Source organism: Rutilus rutilus, assembly GCF_951802725.1.
Source record: "Rutilus rutilus genome assembly, chromosome: 3".
NCBI lineage: Eukaryota > Metazoa > Chordata > Actinopteri > Cypriniformes > Leuciscidae > Rutilus > Rutilus rutilus.
Genome location: NC_140211.1, coordinates 22,117,375 through 22,138,262, shown reverse-complemented (window position 1 = coordinate 22,138,262; position 20,888 = coordinate 22,117,375). Strand labels below are relative to the sequence as shown.

Here is a 20,888-nt window from a genome sequence, read left to right as displayed (position 1 = left end):
AATGTACTAATTATTTCTACACAATTTTTTTTCAGTGCACTATTGTCTTCAGGCTTTTGTCAACTAAGCCCCAAAATGTCTAACTAAAATTATTTTACTGTCATAATTAAAAAATTAATTGAAGAGAACACATCTTGCGTTGAAGTAAAGTTCATAATTTGGGCTCAGACTGTTCACAACAGGATCTAAGATTGTGTGTGTGTGTGTGTGTGTGTACTTGTACAACTATCTTTGTGAGGACCAGTTTGAGTTTTAGACCATTGGAGAGAGGACAAAGAGAGTAAAGTGAGGACATTTTGGCCGGTCCTCACTTTCTGAGACACCTTTAAAGGCCTGTTTGAGGGTCAAGACTTGGTTTTAGGGATAAGGTTATAATTAGGATAAGGGTAGGTTTAGGGTAAGGGTTCGGGTTAGGCACTTAGTTGTGATGGGTAAGGTTAGGGTAAGCGGCTAGAGATTGCACTGTGTCAATGAATGTCCTCATAAAGATAGATGTACAATAATGTGTGTGTGTGTGTGTGTGTGTGTGTGTGTGTGTGTGTGTGTGTGTGTGTGTGTGTGTGTGTGTGTGTGAATATTGAATATAAATGGCAGTGGTTCAGGTGCTTAAATATATTACTGTTCAAAAATGTAAGGTGTCGGATGAGAGTGGGTGCAGTCTTTTTGTAGGAGACGGTGCTGGTGGTCTAACTGACCTGTAGTTTGAGGTTCTGGGTATCTCTTTAGGAGTTACGGGGGAGGGCAGAGGTGGTGCAGAGGGCCGTCCTCTGGATGTGAGTCATCCAGGGTGCCTGTGAAAACTGTGGGAGCGTGGAAAGAACGGAGGAGAGGAAAGGAAGACTGGAGTGATGAAGTGATGCGGCTTTGAGAAAGAAGAGGAAGTGATGACGAGTTATGAGGGAGGTTCTGGATGTGTTTAGACATTTAGAAGACAATTAGTGTGGCGTCCTCAGTACTGGCCCTGAACCCTCCACAAGAGTTATGCTTTTTTGTGGCGGTGTTTTATTCTGTTTAACCACTTCAAGGGCCATGTCCCTAAGCAACATAGCCCTCCTTCATCCGTCTCGACGGTCTTCATTTGGCATATCTATGTACTCCACAAACTATACTCACCCGTGACGGTGTTTTCAACCTTGAGCCATTCATTCTTCAAAAAATGTCTTCCGTAATATCTATGCTCATTAATGTGTCCTTACAGAGCATTGTTGATCCTCATCTGATCACGGAGAACTAGAACGTGTTAGTCTGGAATGCACCAAGACCTGCAAGAGAAAAATGAGTCACGCAGGGACGAATTTGAGGCAGGAAACTCAGTAACAGACAAATGTTCAAATTAAGAATGTGAATAAACCTTTAAAAGAAACACTCATACTTTGCTTAAGGTATGTAATGTCACAACCCAAACATTGTATGGTATTGTATTCAATTGTTTTGTTTCTGCTTTAGTAAATAAGCAGATTCCGATATCATCATAATTTATTTAATTTAAAAAAAACATGAAAAATACATTAAAAGTGCATCTAAAAACTCTTGAAAAAAACTTTAAAAACAATGTGAGATGGTCTTTAAAAATGCTGTTGCAAATTGCATTATATCTTAAGCAGCCTGGCAGGGATGGAAGTTGCAGTTGTGTGTAATCAGCTTTTTCTTGGACTAAAGCAAACCCAAGATGAGAAACACAAAGCCAGCGTGTTTGTATTAATTTCCTGTCTGATATGAAGGGATCAATTGCCATATGTATTCTATAATATATAGTAATCCATGGCCCCATATATGAATGGTTAAAGGAAGGAAGGAAGGAAGGAACTTGTTGAATCAAAGCAGCAACTTGGACTTTGCTAACCAGAAAATAAGTTTATGTAAGAAAGGGGTCTGTCCACTGATCTTTTGAACTTTTTCTCCCTTTCTTTCCCCCCAGCTCGTTTACTGTGCATGTCTGTGTTGCCTCAGCATAGTGTTTACTGTTGCTCTGAGTTATAAATACAATAGGGTTTCGTGTCTTTTACAACTCTCCGGCTCGAACGAATCTTGGACCATACGCGGGTAAATACCACCTATTACTCATGTTACTTTCCAGCACATTTGTAGGACACATCCAAGCATAGCGCCTCGTCACTGCATAACAATTAGATGTCTGAGTGTTCGCGCTCTGATGGAATTTTACTGATAACAGACAACGGTCGTCCTTGGATTTCGTGACTTCCATTTCATTCTTTATGTTAAGATAAAGGCGTACTGGGGATAATAACGTTGTCATTTCTTTAAGTTGACAGCGTGCCCCAACACTGACGAGGATTCAGCTTTTTTCTTTTCCTATAGTACACACAAAACGAAGCTCAAAACTGTTTTGCACAGATGTAAGTATGGTACTTAAAACCATGTTTTTCCTCTGTTTAGCTTTCAATACCACAGCTTTGCAGCAGCAGCAACAAGTCTCCCGAGAACTTAGTGCTACTTGGCAGAAAATAAGATTGTGAAATGTGATCTTACCTGACTTCTCCCTCAGCTGGGAAAGCAGCCAGATTTAAAATGTCGTGAACTGTACCGGCTTTGCGTAATGTTGACATATCACGCGCAATGCACGCACAGAAGCGAAAAAAAGTGCACATTGCTGTCTTGGATGCGCAACTTTTCTTATGGTCATTCATTTTCACTCAGCATCTCGGGGTTGTAGTTACTGGTCAGTTTAATTACCACATAAACTCGACCGCCTTCGCTTATTTCAATCACGTATGATTCACGTTTCTCTGAGAGAGGGCACTGCGTAAATCTGTACAGGGGTTTTGGGTAAATCGCGACTGGTTGCTATTTGTCCTGTCGGCACAGTCACCAAGGTGTTAGAGAGTTTAAGCACGCGGATATTGCAAAGGGTTATTAGATTCATAAGTCACCCAAGTGGTGGGCGATCTTCTGAGCACGGCAGAAGTTCTCATATGATGACTTCAAACAAGACACATTACCTACCAGCATCTGTTGGAGTGTGTGGATATTAAGACACTTCTATCTCCAGGACAGCATAGGGGAAAATGGTAAGTAGCATGGAAATACTACACTTAAAGGAATAATTACTCCAAAAGGCATGGCTTGTGTTTACACTGTAGTGTTGGTAATCAAAAGAACAGATTTTGATGTACGACATTTACGAGTGCTCTCGTGCTTATGGACCCTAACGCTGAAGGCTACTTAAACAAGGGTTCAGGTTTGCTAACATGAATGTAAAACTTTGTAATGTTGCTGTTTTCTGTGATTCGTAGGTAGAGAAAAAAAATCTGAGCGAGGCAAACGCAGACACATACACAGCCGTAGAGAATATAAATTCTAATTGGGGTTTTGCCTTTGTTGCGCTGTGTGCCAATCTGCGCTTTGGTGCCTATTGGGCGTTTAGCCTTTATTCTGAATTTCATTTTTTTACAAGTGCTCTCTGTCAATGAAAAAGCAACATGTGTAGACATGTCCATCTGCCCTGCAGGACAAAAGCAGAGCACCAAGACGCTATAACTGTGTGATTTGGGGACATGGGTTTCAAGCCTTTTGGGGGGACTCCTTTTTAGAGGGTTATGAGCGACTTTTCAGATAAGTGATTCTTTTGATAAGAAAACCACCGACCAACATGTGATCAAATATTAACAGGACGGGCTTGCCAAAGATATATTCACGTGACAAGGCGTGGGGAAGCAATAGAGTAAAGCATTATCAAGTGGCACTTAACGAAAGTATAGATTTTGCCTCTAAGTAACCTTAGCTGTGCTATGATTTCAGCACTTTGGACAGAGGCACCGGAGTCGTTGAACGCTGAGGACTAACACGGAGTGAGTGGACATCGCCTTTTGTGTTTTGCAGTATTTTTGCCAAAGCTAGGGAATTGTTCCACTTTTTCCTTCTTTTTTCGCTTTCGGAGGGAGACCGGTGAAAAAAAAAAAAAAAAAAAAAAAGCAAACGCGAGGAAACGAACCAGTCGATAGTGGGGCTGCTTTGCGCTTGGAGTTTTGTCGCCACTTAGAGCATGTGAAAGTTGAAATGGTAGAGCTGCTGTAGTGTACGCGTACTTTGCAAGCTCCACTTGGTGCACAGTGTTAACTTTGGGAAATGCAAGTATTGGTCTTGGAGATCTAACCACTGATAGTGGTTGTCAGCTCTTAAAAAGGTAAGACCTGTTTGTTTTATTCACCCCTTTACTAGCAGTCGTTCTTGGGCAGATGTTTTACTTGCACATGAAAAATTACACCACTTTACGTCGCCTATTTTAAGTTTGATTAGTGGTTACTGCTAGATAAAATGTTACGCTGTGAGGAACAGCTTTGGGTAGTGATGGTAGAGGGAAATGTTAAACTTACGTTATCATTTTACATTTTCCCTCTACTTACTCGTATGATTTTACTCTGACTAGAGCAGAAAACGTAGCGGTGACAAAGTTGTTTCAATTAACAGCCACGGTTCTGTCACGAAATCATAGAAACGGAATAATGCATGTATTTCTATATCTCACAATTCACCCCTATAGACTTGTTCACAATTAGCAGTTATTTTATATGAGTTGCTATTTATAGCGCAACACAAAATGTAGAAAGTAAATTGTGCATTTAAGTGCGAAAACCAGCTGACTTTCCGTCCTCATCACAATCAAATGCTTGCGGAATTCTTGTTGTCTTAAATGCGCAATTGTCTAGCACACGCTTTTCTTTGCTTGCTGAATAATGGGGTATGTCTTTAATAAAATATACGACTCAGCACGAGCTGCCATCTACCACTACATTGTCTTGCTGAAAACGAAAAGATCATGATCTATCTATCTATCTATCTATCTATCTATCTATCTATCTATCTATCTATCTATCTATCCTATCTGTCTGTCCGTAGCAGTCATTCTCACCATCCTTTCTTATCAGCTAAATGTTGTTTTCGTTAGCATGGAGGGATCATTTATTCGTTGAATCGATCATAAAGTGGTGCAACCAGCCCTATCAATGTAATCGCGACTGTAGCATCTCCGCACTTCGTCATCGTGGACAGATTGCTAGTGTTTTTACTACGGACCGCTTCTCCGTTTCATTCATCCCGAGATTTCCACTCCTCTCCTCCAGCATCACCTGCTCATCTCGCTCCCAAGCGCACAGGTCTGTCTGTGCACACGCCGAACTGTTGGGAACCACTTAGAGCTAAAAGCTTTCGCCACAGATAACATATCATGTTAAAATATTTTGAATTGGCTCGCCAAAAATAGCCCGATGGTCAAAACATTATGTGTGTGTGTGAGTGTGTTTGTGTGTTCATCTATATATTTCCAGTTAAAGTGAATAAGAATTTGGATAGGCGTGGTCAGATTTTGTTCAGACTGGGTTAGATGGAGCCACCGATAAGATTGCCTGATAAGGAAATGGCTGAGAGGGTGTCACGCGTATTGTGGAGAAAGCTGTGCAACACTGAGACGAAATTAGGACAGTCAGCGTTTTAAAGGAGCTTTTCGCTGATGATTTTCTGACTTTTATGCCGACTAAGTTTAGGAATTCGTCTCAGTTTCTGAAAGGGGTGAGCGGAGAATATTGGCTACGGTCGATTTTTTTTTCTTTGTATCCAAGAATCTGATTAAAGGGTGAAGCGATTGAATGACAAACAGACAGATATGAAAGCCCACGGGCGCCTCAGCACTGCGTTAATCAAGAGTCTATCAGGCGGAAAACATTCAGTGTCATTTAGCTGCTTTTAAATGATCCTTATGACTGTTTCTCTTTGTTCGAATGCATTAGCTTCTTCCATCACTGCTAAATCGGTCATTTCTCAATTAAACATTTATTTCCTTGTCATAATCGTACGAAACATGTTATCGAGAAAATCTCTGTTGTTACAAAAACAGTGTATCGAACATCTGACTTCAAAGTGACAAATCAAGCGGGACAAGCAGCAGATGTTTTTTGGACTGGTCCGAAAATAATAGCAGCTGATATTATAACTCGATTTTATTATCGCTGTTTTATCATTGTGATCTTCGTAATACCCATGTCATTTATGGGCACATTTTATAAGCATCATTATTGACATGCAACAAAACGGTCACGAGCGCCGTTTTTATGAGCAAATATTTCATGCATAATTTCATGTTTTTCAACGAAATAATGCCTGTTTTTGTTTATACAAATAATCCAGTGGTGAATGACTAAATACTTCTGCATAAAATATTAAATGTCTTTTTTTAAAGCTTTGACTAGAGTGAAATGTTATTATTAAATTGTTCATTTTTGTCATTTATTGCACACCAAACGGCTCAGAGTCGTGTTTTCATTTATTGAATGCATATGTTTTATTATTTATAAAATGAATATATAATATCATTTTAGTTCATGAGACAGAGGGATAGAGATGTGGGTTGGTGGTGTGGGTGTGGGCATGTGGGGGGAGGGGGGCTGGAGGCGGATGCGGGGAGGGTGGGGGGTGCTGGGGGATGGCACGACACACTTTGTATGTACGGAAGGTTTTTTATAGAACTTTCTGCAATGTACGTCATCGGATCAGTCCATAAATGGGGTTGTGTTATCTAGCTGAGAATCTCCCTCTCCGCCCCCCTCCCCTCCGCTCTCCGATCGCTGCAGAGTTAAGGGTGGGCGTCAATAACAAATCTGAGCTTGGTAGATTTCAATTCAGACATCACATACTGCTATTGTATTGTGGCATTATATTTCTACAGTTTAATCGGCGTTTACTTCGTCCTTGTTTGACTGACCGCCGCGAATGATCAGGGGATATTTATAAACTAAATATGAAAATTGTTTTGTTTACGGAGAGCGGCTTTCCTAATTAACTTTTATAGAGATGTACCGACTTATTGCGCCCTGCTTCACTCGCGGGAGGAATTTATTATAGGCCTACTGAATATGCAGAGTTCCTCTGGGAAATAAAAGCGTGTGCTCGTCACAATTGCGAAAAAGAAAAAGGTCCGTTTTTTTTTCATTTACTCCTGAAAAGATCATTTTTTTGCGAACAACAATAGTCTCACAATTTTGCTAACAACAAAAGCAATAACTATAAAAATAATAATCATCATTTTCATATTAAGATTAATCACAATTTCTATAAATTGCAAATATAAGCAGGCTAATTAACTACGTGGTGCCAAAATAATTTGAGTGATACTTCCGATGCATTTAGTGTAATTATTCTGTGTTTATGGGGCTATTTGGACAAGTCTAAAGTCATTAGTCAATTAGCACCTCCGATTGCAGGTTTTCTGCGCAAGAAAACCTCAAGAGGCTTGAGGAATTGTGCGCGCGCTCAATACTAAGCAAGAGCGTGACTTGCTGTGCTCTAGCGCAAAGCGCTTATTCTGAAAGAGGTCGTGTGACATCTACACTTATGGTGTAATTCCTCGGTAATCTGCTTGCTAGATATGTATATTTTTCTGTAATACTTTTGAAAAGAACTAAATGGAACACCACCATTTAGGCTGTTGTGACCCCATTGTATTTGTGTACAGGGTTGTTTGTGTGTCTGTGAATGTGTGTATGGTATATACAATATTTATATTCTTGACCTCTAGTATGTATCTGCATCCAAGTTTCTTTGATGGGGTCTGTATGATGTGCTTTGCTAGTTGTTTGCCCCCCACCTGTGTGCTTTACTCACTGATATAAAATGGAGTGAATAGCTACAGAGCAGCATTAGTGCTGGTGCCTGGCAACTAAGGCTCCGCCAAGGAATCCTCTAACTATTCGCCAACGTCAATGCTTGGGTATGTATATGCAGGACTTCTCTAACATGTTTGCAATTTGCCTCTGCGCATGTTGGTTAAGAATGGCATCCCGACTGTGTTTGTGTCTGAGGCTGACTTTGATATACTTGCTTAATGCTATTTCTTAGGTCTCTAAAACAAGGGTGTTTAACAAAGCAGGGGGGGGGGGAGGTTTCAACATTTGAATGTTTAACATTTCTTAGAGGTCATTTAGACTGCACTTCCTCTGCTATTGCTTTGTAGAACAGTGATTTTCATACTTCATAGACAGTTCTTCATTTCTCATCTGTGCTATTTCTCAAACTACACTATAAGTTTATAGTGGGGTTTTTTAGATGCATTTGTTTGTATATTAATATATCCATATTTTAAATGGATATCCAAATTATGAATCTAGTAACCACTAAATGTGTAAAAGACAAGAAATGTCTGCCTAATTATGTAAATATGCTCACCCTTGACACATAAGGGTTTGTTGGGCAAGCAAAAGGCTAGATTACCAGAGGATGTGTGTACAAAAGGATAAAGTGCAGCAGAGGGCTTATACCCAACGGATACATTACCAGTGTAGCTGGTGTATGCTGCAAGGGATAGATTACAGTTACGTGGATTGTATAGCTCATTGTGTGTATGTGCTAAAGTGGATATCTAAGTGTGTAGTCCTATAATGTAGCTGCTATAAGTCAAGACTTTGAGATCTTTATCTTACACGGCTGGCCACTGTTGACCACCTTCCGCCGTTTATTGAAAACAGGGACCTGTTGCATCTTGCTATTGGAGAGATGAGCACTGCGCAATTCTTCAGTGTACAGAGTGGGTCTAGAATGAGAGACGGTGATGTGAGTCACACAAAGCACTGCCCAGACTCCCTTCACTAAAGACAGCAAGCCGAAGAAACAGAGACAGGCACCCAGGAATGTGAAAACTTAAATTCCAAAAAGTGACTCACTCATTTCAATGCAATGACAAAATGGAAAGACAGAACCCACTTGAACAAGTGTACATACTTAAATGTACACTCCACATTACAGTCCAAACAACACTAAATCATTGACGTGGGCTGAGTTTTATAAGATATACTCTGCATGATTTACACGTTTTTCACATTCGTCATTCATATTTTTGTTGACATTCATATTTAGTGTGGGAAATGTTTGTGAACACTTGGCTACGCTCTTAAAAAATAAAGATTCCAAAAGGATGTTTTCGCAGCGATGCCATAGAACCTGCCATAGAAAATGCATAAAGAACCACTTTAAAGAACTTTTTGTGCAATGAAAAGATGCATGTTAAAGGTTCTTAATTCAACAATGTAAAGAACTTTTATTTTTAAGAGTGTACTTCAGTTTGAAACCTGGTGCCATGCTGACAAACATTTTGTGATTTTTGTTTTTCATTGCAGCGCTGATGGTCAAAAAGGGCATTGTTCACTTTCCTGTACTCTGTGACACTACTGTGATGTGTTTGATGAATGTTATAAACTAACTTTATTGGCCTGTCACACTAATATCTGGTCTAGTTTTCTAATTTTCTAATTTTCTAGCAGTGGCTCAAAACTCTTTTTTTTCTCAAAGTGAAGAAGCCATCACCTCTGTTTTTACAACTATTTTTGATACTCTAAAAGTTTTATCTTGCCAAGACACTGATCACCTTCATTAGGTCTCACAATGCAACTTCAGAATCCTATTTTGCCATTATGTGGAAGACCTGTTCTGATGGTTCCAGGATGGAATACGCTACGATGGGTCAAGACAGCACACAAGACAACAGAGGGAGAGATTTTGAGAAAGCTGAGGTGACGTCATTAGCGACCCGACCTATTGGATAGAGACACGGCCATCGCTTCTGACGCCGCTCCGACTCTCTCAACATTCAACACTTTGAACATGTCGATCCTGATCATCAAGTTTCAACCAACGTTTCAGCTATAATGCCCACAGTGTATGTTTTGTCAACATTTTTATGGATCCTAAAGTTTTCACAAAGTTGCAGCGAATGAAAGTCAAGGTCTTCCCACAGTTCATCTCTTGCTGTATTCTCATTAGTCCATATGTCCACTTTGTGGTTATCATAGTTCTTTCTGTGGTGGTGTCAACTTTGTGCTGTATGTGCAGTTCTGATCGAGATCCATGTTGTTTTTGTGCTCCTAATGAGAAGCAGAGTGATTTATTTATGGATTACCTAGCTGGAACAGCCCTAATGCGCAGTGTGAGAGTGTACATGAGTGTGTGTGTGTGTGTGTGTTTTACCTCTCTTGGAGTCATGTCGCTCAGTAATTGCTGATGCAACTCTTTGTCATCCAGGGTTTGCCCTCTCCTCCTGTGAGCCTATGGGATGAGTTATATTCATCTTGGCTTGTCCCTATAGGAGAGAGGAAGGGAGCTGTAAGCATGAATATGTCGAAAGGAGTGAAGGAGAATGTATATTTGTGAAAGTATGTAAGTTTAGCAGCGCAAAAACATGGAAGATGAAAAGGAGAGAAAGAAAGAGAAAGAGGGAGTTTGTGTGTGTGTGTGTGTGTGTGTGTGTGTGTGTGTGTGTGTGTGTGTGTGTGTGTGTGTGTGTGTGTGTGTGTGTGTGTGTGTGTGTGTGTGTGTGTGTGTGTGTGTGTGTGTGTGAGAGAGAGAGAGGAGGCAGGTGTTAGCATCCACTATCATGCTGGGAACAGCTAGGTTTGAAACCGCTCCACCTCATTACTTTATGCAGAGAAAAATCATCATCACTATACATGAAACTCATCAATATAAATCTTGCATTGGACGAGATCCAAAAGCACTTGGAGCTCAGAGTCTTGGTGAAAGTATTGGGCTAATGATGTGGTACAGCATGGGGTGAAAAGAACAAAGAATGCTTTCCCTAAACTCTCCCTGGAAGGTCATTTTAAATACTACATAGAATAAATGGCAAAGTTGCAGTTGAAGAGCAACATCATATCACCCTCCTATTAGTTTGAACATCTTTGACCATTTACCTTACACATATCAAACAAAGCGCTCCCATTATTGGAGGAATATAACTGACACTGGAAGAACAATGAATAGTTTTAAAAGCAATGAACCAACATCTGGCACATAAGCTCCTTTGGCAGACAGAGGGGCTCAAACTGACAATAGTTTAAAATATCACATACAAAGATGGCCAGGGAATAATAGATCCTTGATGTGGCGGGGACAAGGAGTGAGCTCTTTACTTTGAAGCTACCTTTGTGGAGTCACAATTGCAAATATCAATTTCAGCAGATGATCTATAGTCTTGTCACAAAAAGGTGTTTCATATTAACCTAACGGCTGTCCATTAGGAAGCTATTGCAGCATTTGGTGGCAGCAAAGCCAATGAATTGAAAGTGCAATGAACTGATGAGATTTAGATGGCAAACTTAAAACCATCTTTGAAATTGAGAACGGCAAATTTAATAACTTAAAACCATAAATTATTATTTTACAGGTTTTACGAATTAAGCTAAAACTAAACAGATTTCAGGTGTTCATCTGTGGCCAATTTCTGATGTCTAGGTAGCCTACAAATAGCCTTGTCAACGAAAATGAAACAAAACACTAGCCTATGTGATTCACTCTGTATCGGCATACAAAGGAATCATGTATAGCCTACCTTTATTCTAAAAGACGAAGAGAAGGAACAAATATCAAAAACCCACATTGATTGTTGATTGATTATCAGTTGAATGAGCATTTAAGAGAAGAAAGCGATGACTTCAAAACCGACGGATATATATAAAATAAAATAAAAATCAGGCTCAGTATGTTCAGGAATTATGAAGGTTTCTCTCATATGTTGCTCTTTGGCTAAACGCCACAATAACATTCTTTCCGGTTATTCGTAAGGCATAAGTGCCTCACTCGGTAGGCGCTCTGTCGCGCTCTCGCTGGAGTCACATGTTGCAACGTCACGGCAGTAGTTAGTTACTGTAGTCGCGAGGAATGAAGCCGTCATTTCAAGCTGGAGAGCTCTCTCAATGCGCACTACACCGCGAGCGCTCATCATGCCATCCAACTGCTTCAACCCAACTCCAAAGGATCCGCTCAGTCATGGGAGTCCATTACCTCAACCATGCAATTTCCACTATCAATAATTTAATCTATTTGCTCAAAAGCTGAAGAGACTACTTGCAGCTGCTGCTTGGCGAAGAGCGGGCGAATATCGCAAACTAGTTACGCGGAGGGCTTATCCAAAACATCCCAGATGACACTGTCCTCCTGAATGGTCTCCTTTACGACTGGACAGTAAAGGTAGGTTTTTTTGTGCGGAAAAGAGTGATTACTGCAGGTTTTGTAGCCCTACTGACTGCGTCTGAAATGAGAAGGGGAGTTAGGAAAAAGTAATCAAGTGTTGGATCATGCAGCGGCAACATGAAACGGTATCCTCGCGTTCATTAATACGATACAGCGTTATTATGTTGATTGAATTTCTGTCAGGGGTCAGTAGAACCAAAAAGTTGTTTTTGCTTATTATCCAGGGCTATTAGCTGTTTATCCTTGTAGCTTTTATCTGTTCAACTGTTTATTAGTTCGTTTTACTGATATAGCCTGTTTTACGTAGGCTATTAATAGCGTATTAAAGTTTCACCAAACGGCATAGCATAGGTTATTTATTCATAAGGACAGACAGTTTAAGCGAAAACTAGGCTATCTATAAGAACGTTCAGAGAATAAATGCGTTTGGTGAATTCAATGAGACTTGGAAGAACATGAAACTTGAGATCATCGTTTAGGTTTACCGTGTAGGAACAGATGAACTCCCAAAGCAAACATCAAGTTTTCGAATTAAAAACTAACAAGTAAATTATAGCCTAGTTCTAGGCTGCTTTTTGGGTGTTAACTGGACAACACTGCTTGAACAAAATTACACTTAAGTTGATTTCCAAACATTTTCTCCAAATCCTAATTGACTCTAATGCGTGTTGTAATTTATGATGCTTATGTACACACAATATTCTGCTTGTAATTTGTTTTAGATGAAAAGCATATAGGTAACATAGGCTGCAGCAAAGAAAGCAGGCACATGTATTCTTATAGCTATCTGGTAGCCTCGTTAATCTGCGTTCTCTTTGTGTGAGCGTATATGTTTATGTGACAGAAAGAGAAAGAGATGTTTCTCATGCTATGCTTTTCTGCTTGCCTTCACTTCAAATGAGCTTTGTGTAGACGAATGCGCCATCTAGTGCAGAAGCGTTGTAAAGGCTGTTAACGAGTAAAGGATGGATTGTGTGGATGCCGCTGTTTTAAGAGAATCCTCTCTCTGACACCACTTTTCAAGTTTAGAAACTGTAATGTGACATAAAGTGTATAGCCTACTTCCAGCACCACCGCGGCTTGAGAAGTAGCCTGTGTGTAGGCTACTTGGATATGTTTTCAATTCCCTCGAAAGTTCCCGGAAAAAACTCAATCTCTACTAACATATAGAATGGCAAATCTTAGGTGATATTTCCCTCGCGGATCCTGTTCGCCAATGCGTTGCCCTTTCTCCTGTTACGAGAAAAGACGAAACTTATACATAAATTATTACAGCACTAATGTTTAATTTGTCTTTGTCTTCTGCCTTTCAGCTTTAGAGCCACATTTACAATCGAGCAAATTAGATTGGCTTTCAGTGGGGTCGTGTATTTTAGAGGGCTTTTAAAGGAATTTCAACTGTTCTGTTTATAATAGCCTATTTAATTTTAGCCAATGGGTGCAAGGTAATAATCTGTTGGTTCGTTTTACGCAACTAAATGTGCCACTATTACCGTTAGCTAAACGTCAATAAAAACTTTTAAACAAAACATTTATTATGATATATCTGTGAATATGATCTGTGATCTATAGGCTAAAGAAGTGATAAATAGTGACTTGCTTTTCTACTTACCGCCCGAAACTGATCGTATTCCGCTTGCGCAACTTTTTGTTGTTATGGTTACCTTTTCTAGAGAAAGCGACTTCCGGTGAAAGTGCAGGTGAAGATACGCTCTAATTGCGATCTAACTTTTATCACTGGTGAGGTGATGATAAAACACCGTTTAAAGCTGTATAATCTTGTAATGGAAATATATATTTTACTAAGACCCCCACCCCATATCACATTATTGATGTGAGCTATACCGCGTCTTAACTTTCCCCATAGTATTTATTTTAATTTTTAATGTATTTATTTTTTACAAAATTGAGTTTTCAGCAGTAGGCCTACTCATACTAATATAAAATACTGTCGTTTTTGGGGTGAGGGGGCTCACTCTTGTTGCTTTTGTACATTGCATTTGTAGGCTATAGTTTGGGATAGACAAGATAGAGGCCTTGATATCCTTAAATCAGCTCCAACTAAAACTCTTTGAAAAAACTTGCTTTTGAAGACAAAGATTTCACCACAGATGAATAGAAAGTTGTCCCTTGTTGTGTTACCACTAATGCCAGATTGTAACTGTTATGAATTCCACATTTTAATGTGTTCTCAAAGTCAGAATAACAATTAACAGCTGCGACACCTGTGTGAGCTTAGGTGATGCACGCTACAGTTCATTGAAACAAGTACACCAAAGCAATCTAAAATCTTTTCTTATGCTACCAGCATTTTCCCCCAACCTTTGTTCTTTTCAAATATTTAATCATGCATTGTTAAGTATCTTGCCCTAAGGAGTGAATGCTTCTTCTTTTTTTCTATTTTCCTTTAGAGTGCTACCACAATACTTTTAAGTTGGAAGATCCTTATACATCTGTCATGAGTGCTTTTTTCTCCTAACCCTTCTATGGCATGGAGATTTAAGCAAATACAGTTGTGGGGAATCAGGATCATGTAGACCAATCTATCCTGTCCTACCTGCCACTCTCCAAACAATTGAGCAGGTGCATGTAGACTTTTGCCAAAACTATAGAGCTGCCACTCATGCCCAATTAAAGTACAATCATGTTTTACAGTGAAAGGTGTTTGAACGTGCTCCTATAAGCCCTGACCACAAGGATCAAATACAGCTGTGTGGATGAAGTATTTCATCAAGATTACTTTGTAGATAGAGAGCTTGAAAGATCACTGCAGGCTGAATGGTTTCTCATAAGAGTTTTGATTGATGGAACCTTGTTTGTAGTATTTTCAATGCCTCATAATGAATCTGGCTTCAAAGGTCCAACAAATAGGACTCGAAAAGCATGTATTAGCAGCTTTGTTAACATGACAGTCTAACAGATTATCTCAGCATCAACCATGAAAGTCATCTCCTTCATTTAGACATTTAAACACCTGAAACCGTGACTAGATTCTTTTATTCTTTTATTTTTTTGTGACGGCTGCTACCACATAACCACTCTCTTTCTGTGACCCATCAAAACCACCTGTACTCATCGTTGCACATCGTACCATACGATGACAGGATATTGATATTACATTATCATACGCAGTTCAAACACACACATAATTATTAAAGCAGAACAAACATGTCCGTCAAGGTAATCTTGTCTTCCCTCGCTGCTTTGAATGAGACAGAAGGTCTCAGTTATTGCCAACTCAATCCCAGAGCAATAAAGTGATTCATCGTCTAGATTACGTTTTAACAGGAAGTTGATTGAGAGTGTAATCCATATTGATTTTCTTGATGGAAACAGGAAATAGCAGAGTTAGAAATAAAATCGTGTGTTGTTCCTGGTGAGAAGGGACCCCAGAGGGAAATGGAAAGCAATTGCGAGCTGATGAGTGGCACTGCCCCCTAGCACCACTCCTTCTAGCCCCACCGCCCTTTTCCTCTCATCCCCCTTTGAGACCAGAGAGAGACGTCATCAGGGTTGTTGTGTTCTTGGCCTCCACCCCCTGCCACACAACTACACACTGGTGCTCTGGTCTAATTAGGAGGGAAATATACAATTTAGTGAGCTTTTCGAAGTTCAGTAATCAACAATAACTGACCTTTTACATGATACTGCAAGCCAAGTAGCTCTGTAATATATTTATTAAGGTGATGTATCACCAGTAGGATTTGGTTGAGAGATGACATTGGTACTCCAACTGCTGTCAGGTAGGCAACATTAGGGATTTGGGTGTCAGCATGACTGATGCTGGTATTTCATTCAGAAGCCTCCGCAATATATATATAAATACTTCGCTCATTAGGGAGACGACAGATGTTTGCTAATTGGGATCATCCTGAAACTGGGGCGGTTACTGGGCTACGCTTCTCTGTGTGTGCGTAAACCAGCATTAAGGTTGTCTTGAGAGTAGGAACGCTGACAATAATCCATCCGTCCTCACAGGCGCGCCACATCTGGAGGAATGAAATAAGACAGAATCATTGAATAATCCTCAGGCAGGCACTTTAAATTCTTCGCTATATTCAGCAGAGGTAATTGCTGACAATGTAAGAAGCTTTTTCCATTACGGGGAAAGCTGACAGACTGAAGTATCTTTTCATGCCTGCAGAAGCAGCTTGTACACACATTTTGCGTGCTGCCTGATTTGATTAAGATTGATCTGTCCTCCACAGCTGTATCCTCGGCTCTGGGTTTTTCCATGCGTGTTTTTGACCATTTGAGAGGAGAGATTAAAGATGCTTCCATCTCATCTCCCTAGCTAAACACACACACACACACACACATTGACGCACACACGCTCACACACGCCCCTCGTGGACTGCAACGTCACTGAGCGAGGGGACTTTGAGCTCATTAAGTAGAGGGCTGTGATATTCTGAATCGAGACTGTGGGACTCCCAACCGGCCTATTTATAGAAAGCACATCTCCATGGCAGTCATCTCTGCGCTAGCAAATCGCAGCCGTGGCCCCAGACACCAATTAAGAATGAAACAAATGCCTTTTAGACAGGGCGTGTCCCTCCTTGTCTCCTGCTGGCCCGTACTGCCTTCTGCTCTGGGAGCGGATCCTCCCTCTGCCTCTTCCTGAGGCTGCGTGGGGCATCGGGAGGACAGCACACAGAGAACTGGCGAAGCCTTGCTGCGGTGCTGGATATTTTTAAATGCACCCCCCTCCACCCCCCTTACCCCAGCCCTACCTCTCCTCTTCTCCTTCTCCTTAGGAAAGTGCGAGTAATGGGTATCTTTTTTGTTGTTGTGTATGCATGTTCCCCTGTCTGTTCGTATGTGTCGGGATGCCGTTGGATGCAATGAATCACAGTGACTCATAGAGGGACTTCAGAGAGGTAAGAGAAAGCTGCAGAGGGGTTCGCAGAGAGGAAATGAGAGAGATGAGGAATCAAATAGGTTTCCTAGAATTGTCATTTATTTGCATTGATTTTGTAGCCAGGAAAAATTCCATTGACTAAAACATGGCAGTTTGTGTGTAGGTTTGAAAGGATAAATGAATGACTGGCATCTTTTCTCCTTATCTCTGTCTCGTTCTCTGATCACTTGATTTCAAATCTCTCTCTGCTTTCTTACAGTGTCTTTGCATATCTCTTTCTGTTCCTTTGTCTCTCTGTTTCAGTTTTAAACTCTCTTAGTCGGAAAGATAATCATCTGTGTGGCATCGTAGTGTGCAGGCTTGTTCTTCCAAATTTGTCCTGCTCAGTTCATTCCAGAGAAGTTTAGATGTTTGTTTTACATTTAAGCAGTATGTAAAGTTCATCCTTAACTTGAATTTTATAATCATAAATAATGATAATAATAATAATACAAGTATATTATTTAAATAATTTTTATAATATTACATTTTAAAATACAATTATTTCAGCATTGGATTACTCATGCAAACTAGACACTGTTCTGTCATTTTTTGGTGGGATTTGACATGTCACCTATTTCTGCTCCATCTGAAAGTCACACAAGCAGTTCACACACCTCTAAGGGAAGAGTGGAGGAGGCAAGGGAGCAGGAGAGAGTGGAGGAGGAGGAAGGGAAGGGGAAGAGAGAGACGGAGGAGAGTGGGAGCAGTTCTCTGGTGTCCTCCTAATGATACTCCAGGGTCTCTGAATTTAGCCTGCTGCATTTGCTGCTAAGGGGGAAGGGGGGCGCGAAAGTGCAGGTGTGTGAATGGGGATGGAGAAAGTGTGCAGTGTTAGTTGCACTCCCGTGGGCCAGTAACTAAAAATGAATCAAAGAAATAACAAGTTGGCATGTTGTGTTTGTGTCACGCTTTGTACATGCGTTACGGAAATGATTTGCCATCTCAGTTTCATTGGCCACAATAACCACACAAGACTATTAACCTTTCTTTGATTAGGGGAGAAGTGTTTCACGTAATGTTATATGCAGTATCTTGAATGAAAATGGTTTCTTTACGTTGTGTTTTCTCTTCCTCCCTCCCCTTTTTCACTCCCCCATCCCTCTTGTCTTTCCCCTTTTGCTGTCTCCAGTTCCAACAGGTTAGAAGAGTGATGACCATCCTGTTTGTTACTATGGTTATTTCATACATCAGTTGCATGAGAGCTGCGCCCGTGAGAGAGATCCCGGGCCTGCAGGGGGGCCACTGGGCCGAGAGCTACCTGGACGCCGCTGCCGCCTCCGCTGCTGCCGTCAACTCAGGCAGCCGAGGCCACGGGACTCCACAGAGTGGGGGCGGGCTGCCCTCGCTTACGGACACTTTCGAGCAGGTGATTGAGGAGTTGCTTGAGGGGGAAGGGGAGGCGACGCAGCAACTGGGGCCCGGGGCCGACCAGGGCCAAGGAGGGGGCGGTCCCGCAGCCACGGCAGACTCGAAGGACGTTGACCTGTATGCCTCGCGGGTGATGATCAGCAACCAAGTGCCTTTGGAGCCGCCGTTACTCTTTCTCTTGGAGGAATACAAAAACTACCTGGACGCCGCCAACATGTCGATGCGCGTGCGGCGGCACTCGGACCCCGCACGGCGAGGGGAGCTCAGCGTTTGTGACAGTATTAGCCAGTGGGTGACGGCTGTGGACAAAAAGACGGCCATAGACATGTCGGGCCAGACAGTCACCGTCCTGGAGAAGGTCCCTGTGACTAACGGTCAGCTGAAGCAATACTTTTACGAGACCAAATGCAACCCCTTGGGGTACACAAAGGAGGGCTGCCGAGGAATAGACAAGCGGCACTATAACTCGCAATGCCGGACAACCCAGTCTTACGTGCGAGCCCTTACCATGGATAGCAAAAGGAAGATCGGCTGGCGGTTTATACGGATAGACACTTCGTGTGTATGCACATTGACCATTAAAAGGGGCAGATAGTGTACACAATGTATAGATTTTATTGAGAGTTCTAAAAAAGAGAGAGAAAAGAGAAAATATCTATTTGTATATATACATAACAGGGTAAATTATTCCGTCAGATGAAAATTTTATGGACTGCATGTAAAAAAGATGAAGTTTATACAGTAAAAGTGATACTACAGTCTATTTATTGAACATATTCATGACCTTGTAAACAATTAAAAAAAGATCTGATCAGTCATTTGCGCCCAGTTCAAATTACTATATCACATTCCTCGAGACATTGTGTTTTTTACGTTGCCAAGATTTTGAGAGATGAGGAGAGGAGGGGGTGAGGAAGAATTACATTCAAGAAAAGAAAAAGAAAAAAAAAAAAAAGAAAAGAAAAAAAAACTTGCATGCTGCTTCAATTGTGAATTCAGAAACTGTCCACTTTGGGAAAACAAGGAAACGATTTTCCGACCAAAACATTCCGTTTACATTCTCAACCGTAACAGGATTTCCTCCTCTCAGTACTCTGTCTGTTTACTATCCTCAACTTCTCAAGGTAATGTTGGAAATACATACTATGTCAAGGTGCTGTTGTCAAAGCTTTGCTGTTTATTTTTTTATCCCCACAAGATGAAAAAAGTATATATAAAATATATATAAAAATTTATTCATTGACATGTGTTCTGGATTAATATAATTCATTTTGTATGTTGTGAAGTTGTTTGCAATATTAAATTGAAATATTTGAAGAAATAAAATTACTATAGGCAACTGAAAAACAAAAGCAATGTCAATAAAGTTTGAGCTCTCGCTTTGCAGGTCTAAATTTGGCACAAGTTTGGAGAGAACATCTTCTCTCGCAACGAACATACATTGGATCCTACATTCAAATGATTTCAGAAGGGATAAAAATTTATTTCAGAATTTATCTCCCATCCTCTCATCATATATATCAGTATAATTGAGCAGATGAAAATTTCTAGTTTGAAATTTTGCATTGAAGAATTTTGCAAATGCAGATGAACACATATGCAATGTAGTTTCGACTCTCTTCCACGGAAGAACAAATAGTCCAGAGAGTTCTCAGGTAAGACTTATTCTAAAATAAGTAAATTCTATGGAAACCAGTCCCTCATGTAATGTTGTCCAGTCAGTGAGTACAGGCCTTCACCCCTAGCACTAAGAGATTAGGATTTTTGATCTCTTAGTGCTATCGAGATCTTTTGCTTAGATCTTTTGTCTGAAAGATAGATCAATGGAGTCAACACTCCAATGCACTCTACGTGATATCTGATACACCTGAACACAGACCTATACACAAACCTGCTTTCCTTCAAAGGCTGTTATCAGACAACTAAACAGAAACTGTCTGACACCGATACACTGCTACAAATAAGAGAGGACACCGAGTTTCATCTGTTTATGGTAAGTATCTCACTGCATCATAAGTATGTGGACAGGGCAATAAGGAAATGATGCTCATGCAGAAAGTCAAAGTGCCTGATCATATGTTCTCAGCAAACAAACCATTTTCGGGTCTTTATTTCAGGTTGAAATAAATAATAGCTCTCAGTATTGCATTATTAGAACAAAAATATACAAATATAGTATGAGCTCTTTTACTGCAAAATGCAACATATACAGCAATGGCAAATGGACTAGATAAGGAAATAGACAATACAAGATTATCCTGGTGCATTTTACCCGAGAAACAACTTGCATGACTGAGTTATTTTTGTGAGGTTCAGATTTTCCCCAGTTCAAAGTAGTCCTTGGTAAGACCCAGCAGGGCCCTGTCCCATTTGCTACAGAAGTAGGCCACTCTATTCTCTTTTTCCCTTTCTACAATACCAGCAACTAAACCCCTAGAATCACTGTTTTAACAAGCCAGTCCAGTTTGTTTTGTGGCTTTGATCAAATACTGAGTAAAAAACTAATACAGCAAAATGAATCTAATGAAAATATCATAAAATAATTGCAGAATTAAGTAAAATAATTACAGTTAAAATATTATTTTCAGTGTGCAGTTTGGTTATAAAAGTGTGTTCTCAGGATTGTATATTTCAAGGCACATATATG

At 40.5% G+C, this 20,888-nt stretch overlaps 1 protein-coding gene across 7 annotated transcripts; it reads left to right on the top strand.

Moving 5' to 3' along the window:
* Positions 1-2,954: 2,954 nt before the first annotated feature.
* On the top strand, positions 2,955-20,793 carry bdnf (brain-derived neurotrophic factor). 7 transcript variants are annotated; one of them, XM_084406047.1, is made up of 3 exons: positions 16,859-17,260; positions 17,467-17,671; positions 18,003-20,793. In XM_084406047.1, the coding sequence occupies exon 3, from the start codon at positions 18,024-18,026 to the stop codon at positions 18,834-18,836; it is 813 nt and encodes a 270-aa protein (XP_084262173.1). In that variant the 5' UTR covers positions 16,859-17,260; positions 17,467-17,671; positions 18,003-18,023; the 3' UTR covers positions 18,837-20,793. The 7 variants fall into 7 exon arrangements, with proteins under 7 accessions (XP_084262170.1, XP_084262176.1, XP_084262174.1 ...); XM_084406044.1 differs by lacking the exons at positions 16,859-17,260; positions 17,467-17,671 and adding an exon at positions 2,955-3,029; XM_084406050.1 differs by lacking the exons at positions 16,859-17,260; positions 17,467-17,671 and adding an exon at positions 3,761-4,144.
* The last annotated feature ends 95 nt before the right edge of the window (positions 20,794-20,888 follow it).